The sequence below is a fragment of the Carya illinoinensis genome, chromosome 8 (assembly GCF_018687715.1).
Source record: "Carya illinoinensis cultivar Pawnee chromosome 8, C.illinoinensisPawnee_v1, whole genome shotgun sequence".
NCBI lineage: Eukaryota > Viridiplantae > Streptophyta > Magnoliopsida > Fagales > Juglandaceae > Carya > Carya illinoinensis.
In genome coordinates this window covers 16,090,058-16,099,760 of record NC_056759.1, presented here as the reverse complement: position 1 = coordinate 16,099,760, position 9,703 = coordinate 16,090,058, and the positions used below count along the sequence as shown (strand labels likewise).

The 9,703-nt window shown below is 38.5% G+C and overlaps 1 protein-coding gene across 3 annotated transcripts; it reads right to left on the bottom strand.

Moving 5' to 3' along the window:
- Positions 1–206: 206 nt before the first annotated feature.
- Positions 207–9,284, bottom strand: LOC122318354 (protein NETWORKED 1D-like). Of its 3 annotated transcripts, none has more exons than XM_043135630.1 (5): positions 9,043–9,284; positions 8,602–8,678; positions 8,325–8,472; positions 2,655–6,901; positions 207–1,605 (listed from the first exon to the last, which is right to left on the bottom strand). In XM_043135630.1, exons 3-5 carry the CDS (start codon positions 8,425–8,427, stop codon positions 403–405), a joined length of 5,553 nt encoding a protein of 1,850 aa, XP_042991564.1. In that variant the 5' UTR covers positions 8,428–8,472; positions 8,602–8,678; positions 9,043–9,284; the 3' UTR covers positions 207–402. The 3 variants fall into 3 exon arrangements, with proteins under 3 accessions (XP_042991564.1, XP_042991566.1, XP_042991567.1); XM_043135632.1 differs by lacking the exon at positions 9,043–9,284 and adding an exon at positions 8,928–8,973; XM_043135633.1 differs by lacking the exon at positions 9,043–9,284 and adding an exon at positions 8,852–8,871.
- Between the last annotated feature and the right edge of the window lie 419 nt (positions 9,285–9,703).

Sequence of the window (9,703 nt, the reverse complement as noted above, 5' to 3'; positions counted from 1 at the left end):
CTCGTGCCACATTAGTATGTGCACTGTATCCATGCATAGACCCGTGTATGCGGCAGGTCTCAAATCATATACATCAATAGCATAAAGAAACGGCATGAAATCAGAGAGAGAGATGGTCACGTCTCTTTAAGTTTTGAGAGATGGCCCTTCATCGGTACAAGTTGAGAGATTTTTCTTGAGAAAATCTCAACCGAGAACAGAATTAGTTGCCTCGAAGTTGTTACTTTTTCAGTGACGTCCAAGTTGAGTATACAGAATAGAAAAATAGGAGTAGAGTGTCGACCCTAAAATTAGATACTTCTGAAATTTACAGCAGGGATCTGTGCATGGAACTCTATGAACAATGCAACTAATGTCTCATTTCTTTATCCTGATTATATGCTAACATAAATGTAATTGCTTTCAATCCCCCCTTGTTGGAGGTCGGACACATGCACAAAAAGGCGCTTTCTTTCGCTTCTGCTTTGTTCTTGATCCACCACCATAGAGATAATCTTGCAGAACAACTCTAGGCTTTCGTTCAGTGATTCTTGTTTTCCGTCGGATTTCTTTTTCATCATCAAGCTTTAGTAGAAGAAACTGTATTTTCTGCACCTCCAACTGCAACCGTCCAATTTTTTCGGATCCTCTTCGTGCCTGTTCTGAGATTCTCCTCCTCCTCACATTCACACTCTCATCTGAGTCTGTTGCAGAAACTCCACTGAAGGAGCGGGAACCATTTTCAACAGTCTTCACTAATTTGCGATTTACATCAAACAACTTCGTGATGGACTCCTCGGCTTCATCCAACTGCCCAACGACTGGACCATATTCAATAACTTTGCCACCCTTCCTGCTCTTCTCAGTATTCCCTACCTTCCTCTTCAAATCTTCCACAGTTATTTGAAGGTTTGCCAACTTTTGTGCATCGGAATCTAGTCTTTCTAAAATCTTCCTCTTGTTCCCTTCTTGACGGGGCTCAGCAAGTCGTCCAGCTATTTCTAATTTGTCCACAGCCAGTTCCTTTTCAAGAAATGAGTCTGAAGTAGCGCGTGAAGACTTGCGTTTGAATGGTTGATTCTGATTGTGGGCAAGTGTCTTGGCCGCCTTCTGTGCCTTGCCAATCCTCTGGTCAATGCTGCAATCTTGATCGGTGGTTTCCCATAACTCAATCATCCGATCAGCCTCTACAATTTCTCTCCTGCTTATCCCAAATGGTGAACACTCAGAACTCTGATCAAGCATGATGTCTTTAGTCAGAGCTTCATTCCTTGCTTCAGAGACTTTGCGTGTCCGCATCCCCATCTTGAGCTCATTACCGTGCCCATCCCCCAGTTCCTCTTCAGCTAGGTGTAGAGTTACATGCTTGCTGATTTGAACATTTTCTTCACACAAACGACTTTGAAGTTTCAATTCTTCAATTTCTCTCATTGCAGCCTCTAGCTTGGCATTAGCATTTAGGTGTTCCAGCATTGCATGCCTTTCCATTTCCACCACTGCCTTTTCAATAGATTTCATCCTTCTTTGCAAATCCTGCAAGTCCAAAAATCCATCTGGCACCATGGTAATCCGATCCCCATACATTGGTTGATAGCTTGTATGTGGATGGGTGACCAAATGAGCATCCTGCAGACAATTGGATAATAAACCGTGGGGAGTTAGAATTTTCCCTCGGTGGATGTGGAATTAAATAAATAAAACATTTGATTAATTTTAAAAAATAAAAATCTATCTTTAATCAATAATTATTCTCCACAATTTTTATATTCCAAACCATTGCATAATTGGCTCATTTATAGGCTATAAAAAGTTCTCTCTTTTGATAAATTTAATGAGACACCATTCATTATTTAGAAAAATATAAATAATTATTCAAAATAATATTAAAAGTCTAACAGAATCAGTTGCCATTGTCTATGGTAAATTATTATTGGCAAGTGACACGTGGCAAGGTGGCTCATGTATTTAGACAGGCTAAGATCACCATTTTGATTTGTTATCTTCTTCTCAACTTTTTCTGTCCCGTGTCACTCAAATTGTAATGTATCTACTTTTTAAGAAAAAAGCTCTCTTAAAATATTATTTCAGTGCATGAAATCATAAAATCAATACAAAATCTGTCAAATATGACCCCAAACATTCACAAATTTACATGAGGTCAATTAATGCTCCAGGATAAGGTGGCTCAAAACTGAAAATAAGCAACGGACATTACATAAGACCCAAAACAACATGGTAGGGCTGGGGGAAAAAAAGAGAAAAAGATAACCATGTCATAAGATGTGAAATGATCACAAAGCAGCAGCTGCCTAGAGCCCTGGAAAACTTATATAGATTTTAAGCAGCTCATTGAACAAAGACTTAAACATGCAAGTGATGCTAGTAAGTATGTTTAAGGAACACAGATGATAGGAGCTATCACAAAGGACACACGTAACACTTCTATGAAAGAACTCTTGTAGCGTGTTCAATTGAAGCTTTAAGAAATACACAATAAAAATAGAAATTAAAGAAATAAATTAAAAATCGGGGCAAGATCAATCCAATTCTGCCAATGCATATGGTATGCAGAAAAAGATGGGCCAATTAATAGTTTGAAGCATTTATGAAACAGTTAGTATCATCTTGTTCTCATAACAACTGAATTTCAGCAGTGTAGAGTAGATGGTAATTACCTTTGCCTTTTCAGTTTGAGCAGCATGAAGCCTATGATTAGAAAGAGTGCGTTTCTCTAGAGAAGATATGCAATCTTTAACTGAGATGACAGCAGGGGTATAAGCTGCCAACTGAGCATGTAGTCCTCCGTTTTCACCTTCCAAGGAACTAACCCTTTCTTTCAGCAATTCAATCTTTATGTCTTTGGAGATACTCATTTTTTCAAGGCTCTCACATGCAATGGTTAGTTCTTGAATTCTTCCTTCAAACAACACTTCCCAGACACTCGAGATTTGTAGCTCAGCAAAAGATGTGGCGGCCTGAGTCTCCCACAGTGCAATCTCATCTCCCCCCTTTTGCAATTCAGAACTTAGGCTTTCCTCCCTAGTTTTAGCTTCCCTAATTTCTTCATGCAACCTGCATAGGTCAGACTCTAATTTCAGATTCACTTCACGTAAGTATCCCATATCCTGACTCTGATGATCATTCTCTGCAGATAATTTCAGAATCTGCTTCTCTTGATCTTTGAGTATCACTTGACCCTCCTCATACTTATTCTTCAGATCCACCACCAATTTATGCAACTCTATCTTCTCATTTGTAATTGCACTGAACATCAGCTCTGCTTCCAAAAGTTCACTTTCCTTCCGAGATATTAGATCCTTCCCATTTGCAACTTCGAATCTTAATTGATTACTAATAGATTCAAGTAACACAAGCTCATTCTCTGACTTATTCAATGACTCCTTGTATTTGAACTTATCATCTTCTAATTTCCCTTCCATTAACCTTACTTTCCCTTCAAGGTCATTATTCATAGAATGAAGTTTATCCAATTCTTCAGTGAGCTTTTTCAGTTCCACAATTTTTTCAAAGATGATATTACTAAAAATCAGAGAAAGGTTGCTCTCTGACATTATGTCACCATATAAGACCCAGTTTGCTTCATCTAGGTTACGTTTTTCATCTACCAATTCAAATGCCTCCTTAATCAAGGATCTTTTGTCTTCAAGCAACTTTAAATTATCTTCCTGTAAGTTGTGGTTCGCTCTTTGCAAGTCCAACGACTGCCCACGCAGATTCTCTATTTCAGTTTTCAATACCTCCTTTCCGTGATCCCCCTCCATCACTTTCAACCTAAATTCTTCATTCATTCCCAAAATCTTTTGAATCTCTATCTGCAACAAAGATAACTGGTCAGACTGAATCCTGATCTCCCAAGCAAGGGTGTCCCTTTCTGTCACAAGATGTATTGCATCTGCTTTCAGTTGCTCCAACAGTGTGACAAGAACTGACTTTTCAATCAGCAGCTGCTGATTTTCATCACAACTCCTGAAGAAAGAACCTTGCATCTCTTGAAGCTTGGACACTATGTGGCTCAGAAGCACTTCATCGGGGTTAATATTATCATCAAAGTGATGGTCCGCGTCAATGTCAAGAGTTTTTAAAACTCGATATAGCCCCATTCTTAGTTTTTTAATTTGCCCAAACAAGGATTTTACTTCCATCTGTTGTTCAAGAATGTCATGCTCTAGTTCAGAAATCAGTTTCTCTGATAGTCTGGATGTCTCCAAGAGATTTTGGCACTCTATCAATATAGAAATGGTTTCTTTTTCAAGATCATGTACACTTCTCTGCAAGATGAAGATTTCAATCTGAGCACTGACAGCTTTGTCTAGCTCCTCTTCATATTCTTTCTTCCTGCACTGGCTTTCTTCTTCTAGAACATGGATCTGTAATTCCATGCCAGCCAACCAGGTCTCACTTAACCTTGAAAGGCTGGCATGCTCTTGCTGTGCAGTATCTAAGGAAGCCTGCAGTTCCTCTACTTTATGAAGTGCAGATTCTCTCTCATTCTCAAGAACTGTGTGCTTGTATTCCAGTTCTGTGAATCTATTCTCTAGATCTTCTAATCTTAGCTTAGTGATTTCCAACTGAGAAACTAAGTTTTCACGCTCGGTGATCAGGCCAGACTTCTCATTATCAAGCAACAGGCACGAGTCTTCTAAGCTCTTGAATTTCACCCTTAATACTTCGAGTTCAGCACTTGCATCAGAAAGGGAATTCTCCAGAAAGTTGTTTTTCTCTGAGAGTTTTTCCAAATTTACAGTTGCAATCTGTAACTGAGAAATAAGGTTGGCCTTCTCAGCTACAAGAGTGGATTTCTCTCCCAAAAGTGATTCACAGGATTCTTCCAACGCTTTTACTTGCTCTCCAACCCCCTGTAGCTCAACATTCAAATCTAAGTGAGAATTCTCCAAAACGGCATTTTTCTCTTTAAGTTTCTCCATAATTCCCAACTTTTCCAACAGTGCAACTTTTTCACTTCTATCTGCCTTATATATCTCTTTTAGTTTTGAGTTCTCATCCTGTAATTCCTTCACAGATGGTTCAAAGTATTCTGGATCATAGCCTACCGACTCCACCTGTTCCAGCACAGCCCAGTGTTTCTTGTTCAACTCATTCAGTTCCTCTTTCAGACAGTATATTTCTTGCTGAAGAGCATTTCTTTGGTCCACTCGAAGTTCAACATCATCTTCAAGTTTACCTATAGTCTCTCTCAAACTTATGATTTCATCTTGCAAATTTTTAATTGACACAGCTGAAGACAAATTGAGTTCATTCAGGCTCTTGTTCTCCTCCTTGACCCTCCGGACTTCATCCTCCAAACCCTGATTACAAGTTTCCATGTCCTTCAGAATTTCAGCCCTATTTTGAAGTTCTGCAGCCAGAGATCTCAGTTCTTCCTGAGATTGAGAATGTAAATGCTGCAGAGTTTGGAAAGCAGTTTCAGCCTCCACAAATCTCAAACATTCTTCCTGTATGCAAGTCCAAAGTCTACCCAATTCTTTCCTCTTCTCCGTAAGTTCTTCAGTTTGAGACCCCATCTTCTCCACCAAAGACTCCAACTCAGACTGCAGAGTCTGATTTGATTTCTCTAACAGAAGACACCTTTCTTCAGCAGCCTTGAACTTTGCAACTCCATCATCTATCTCACAAGTTAGCCTCTGAGCCTCTTCCTGTGAATTAGAGATTTTATGCTCCAGATTTGTGATAGTCTCCAAGCATTGCTGGTACCGGAGGGCAGCAGCTTCCTTCTCTTCAGTTAATCTGGCAAGTTCTTGCCTCAGGGTCTCCACTTCAGTTTGAGATTTATTGGCTCTTTCATTAATCCTTCTGGCATTCTCTTCTGCGTGCAGTAATTTCTCCTCCAAGTTCGATATCATGTTCGAACACTGTTTGTATTGAGCAAGGGCAGCTTCTTTCTCACCTTCTACTCTAACAAGTTCTTGCTTTATAGTTTTAGCTTCAGCTTCAGCTTTACTAACTCGCTTATCAAGTTCTCCAGCATCCTTTTGGGCTCGAGAGACTTCAACCTCCAAGTTATATATCCTATCTATACACTGCTGGTACTGAAGAAGACTAGCTTCCCTTTGTAACTCTAATTTGGCAAGGGCTTCCTTCAAAGTCTGAACTTCAGCCTCTGCTTGACTGGCTCGCTGACAAAATCCCCTGGATTCCTCTTGCGCACGAGAGACTTCTGATTCTAAAGCAGATAATCTCTCTAGACTCTGTTGATACTCAAGTAGACCAGCCTCCTTTTCAGATTCTAATTTAGCAAGAGTTTTCTTTAAGGACAAAATTACTGTCTCAGCTTTACCCATTTGCTCAGACTCGGAAAGAATTTGAGCCTTTATATGATCACTCCCATTGTTTTGCACACTTTGTTCTTTCTCCTCTGCATCATGAAAATTAAGGCCTTTTCTTGCCTTCCCTTCTGAATAATTTGCTCGACTCACAGCTTCTCCAGACTCAAATGACTCATCAAGCTGTTTTGAACCCTTTCTGCTTGTTACAGTATCAGGTTCTTCAGTAAAATCTCCATTCCTCTTGAAAGCATGGAAATGAGATGAAGAAAGTCCCAAAGCATCTTTTTTAAGCTCGCCTGGGTCAAAAATTACACGACGAGGGGGTATCTCAGGTGTTTGAGGATCAGTCTCGTTAGCAGAAGAACCTGCTGGTGAGTCCTCAGCAAGTACCAATGGAACTTGGTTCGGAAATGCTTCTGCCATACTCTTATGAGCCTGGTGTAGCACTCCGGTTGCATGATCATATCTTTCAGCCAATGCACGGTATGCTCGGTAAAACTCTTCGACTAACTTCATAAGCTCCGGTCGTTTCTTATAATACATCTCTGCCCTCCTTGCAAAAGAATCTGCATCTTCTTCAATAAGCTTGATCATTTGTTTGACTTTGGTATCCATATCTGTTCAACCAGAAAAAAAATCTTTCAACTGGAGAGAGAATTAAATGATGGACAAGGTGACATTTAAAAATAATCGATATGAATTTACAATGACAATTCTACTATGATCAATGACGGTCATTCATCTGTACCATCTTTACATGTCGCACGGAACTGTCAATTATTAACAGTTAAATATAAGGTCAATTGATTACATATTTGGTTCTGTAGAATGACATAAAGGCCAGGGATTCATCTGTAAATAACCTAGGAAAGCTAAAAAAGGCAAGGACTCATAGAATGGTAAAGTTGAGGTCATTTTTCTAATTAAGCATGCAAACCTTTGCTTGAGAGCAAGAAGAGCAGTATGCAAACAAATACATTAACTTTGCTTGTGTCTACAATGAAGTAGATCATATTTATAGTGAAAAGGACAGGTAACTTAATAGCAGAAATGGATTGAATTAGTTTCCCTATGAATTCCTACGAGCCACTTTCCTTAGGGGATACACTTAATAGTAGCCCCTTTCTTACGGACAATTGTTAAGGATTCTTTAAGGTTTTGCTGGTGAATAATATGCTTGCCATATGTTGTTTCCAGATAAGCTACGGGGATTAATGGTTCATCAAAATGGTATGCGGTGTTCATGGCTAGAGGGAGAAAATATGAGAAAGTAGTTAAGAGCTCAACCCTAGAGCATGGGGCTTTTCCATTTGTATTTGACAAGCACACAACAGCCCTTCCATATTTTCATGAGAAGTAATCAACCAAGCTAGAAGTTTGAAGCATGAACATTAAGTCCATTAAAATCTATCGCTTGCGCCCAAAGGAACAAGGTGTTAAAGAAAGAGTTTTTGCTTTCATCTGTGGTCCGCTAGAAATCATCAAAGCTTCTGTTATTCCATTCCCTCCAGATGAACCATAGTAAACATATGGGAGCCATCTTCCATATTGCTGCAATTTGTGGCCAGACGGCAGAAGTAGAGGACTCTCCAACTGGCCTTCTATTTATTACTCAATAAAGTAGCTGTTTCCGCAGCAAAGCTAATGGTGCCATGTGCACCACATATGCAACCCACTCAATCAAGGCAAAATTGAATATGAAAACAAGAGAATCAGATTTGTCATCAGAACCGAGATGACAACAACAAAAAAAAAAAGTTTAAAGTCAAAGTCACATGTAACATCCTCCGCAAATTTCTTCAATGCATCAAAAAGATATTTAAGCATTTAAGCTTATTTGTTCCATCAGAATAATCAGAATGACTTTCATCCCAGAAATTAATGATCCATTTAAGCATTTTCCTTCTCTTTAACTTCTGCGAATGGAAGGATTGAAGTGCCAAACTGTAAACTAGTCTCTCTAAATTCTGGAGATCTAGCACCCATTTTTAGTACCTCCAGTACTAATGCAAACAAAAATTGAAACGAAACAAGCAGTACCTGTGAGATTCTCCTGAAGCCATTTTGAATTTTTAGGGCTTATGTGGCTGTCCCACCACCAAGAATACTTGCGTTTTGAATCAGCATGCAACAGGGTTGCCATGACTCCAGCCAAGAACACCACTTCTCTTATCCGCTCTCAGTCCGACTGAAAACCCAAGAAGAAACCGAAATATGAAACCAGAACCAGATATATGATTTATAAGCAGGACAAAGCTATAATATGGCTTCGTGAGATCGAGTTTAAGGAAATGATCAGAATCGGCACGCAAATTACCTGATCAACTGAACTCCAGTCCAAAAATCATTCACAAAAAGTAACTGCCCTCCCTCAAATTTGTTCAAGCTACCTGACTACAGACACATTACCAGATCAAAGAAAGAAAACAGAAGGATCATGGTAAAGAACGCATGATCAAAAAACTACAAAATTTTACATGCTTCAGAATATTATAATTATAAACATCTGTTCGATTCGAAAAAGACATGAGTATGCATACAAAAGCACTTTTTTTTTTCAGCACAACCTGATAAACTAAAAACTGATCACAAGCAACTTGAAGGATACAACTCCATGAATCCGAAAGTAAAGTAGATACTTACTAAAAACCCAGTATGTATATATATATATATATACTGACAAGAGAGGCAACCACAAGAGCAAGGTTTACATGTGAAGGAGACACACGGGCGTAGATTTTCCAAGTAAAAGGCTTACCACAAATATTTAGACTCTGGGTTTGGTTTCGATTAGCTCCTGCTACATCAGCACCATCAACTGCCTTTCCAATTTCACTCTCAACCCATGTTAGTTGGATCTTTATGTCTTCTCTACCTCATACTCTCTCTCGTGTTGTATGCTTTTTATGGCGAGCTACGGCCCTTTTGATCAGAGAGAACTGTAAAAGTAGAAAGCAAAGGAAAAAAAAAAGTTGACGAACAAAATAATAAATGATTTTTTTCGATAGGAAATAGAAATAAATCTATAATCGGAGATTTTTCCCATAACGAGAGAAAATATTTCCAAAATTTTAGCTTTCTATTAGTTGAAAAATTGTAGACTGTCGGAACAGAGGACTGAAATTGTGTTTCTTAATATTTATCTTAGAAAAATTTTATTTATAATAACTTTTTTAATATAAAATAATTATTTTAATTAATTATATATATTAAAATTCTTAGTCAAATTAACAATTTCTTACAAATTTTTGAGAAAGTGAAGAAGTTAAGAACTCCAATATCTTTTGTTTTTCGTTTCTTAAATCCTTTTTCAAAGTTTTGTTAGGTTTGATTGGATGTAAACTTTGTCACATATTCTTGATTTGACTCCCTATTTTAACACTTGTTGATGATGACACTTTAATCCTGGGAATTCTTCC

Coding starts and splice junctions, on each gene's coding strand:
- LOC122318354 (XM_043135630.1), bottom strand. CDS start 8,427: ATGGCAACCCTGTTGCATGCTGATTCAAAACGCAAGTATTCTTGGTGG. Junction 6,902..8,324: donor GCTTCAGGAGAATCTCACAG/GTACTGCTTGTT, acceptor CTGGTTGAACAG/ATATGGATACCAAAGTCAAA. Junction 1,606..2,654: donor CTCAAACTGAAAAGGCAAAG/GTAATTACCATC, acceptor AATTGTCTGCAG/GATGCTCATTTGGTCACCCA.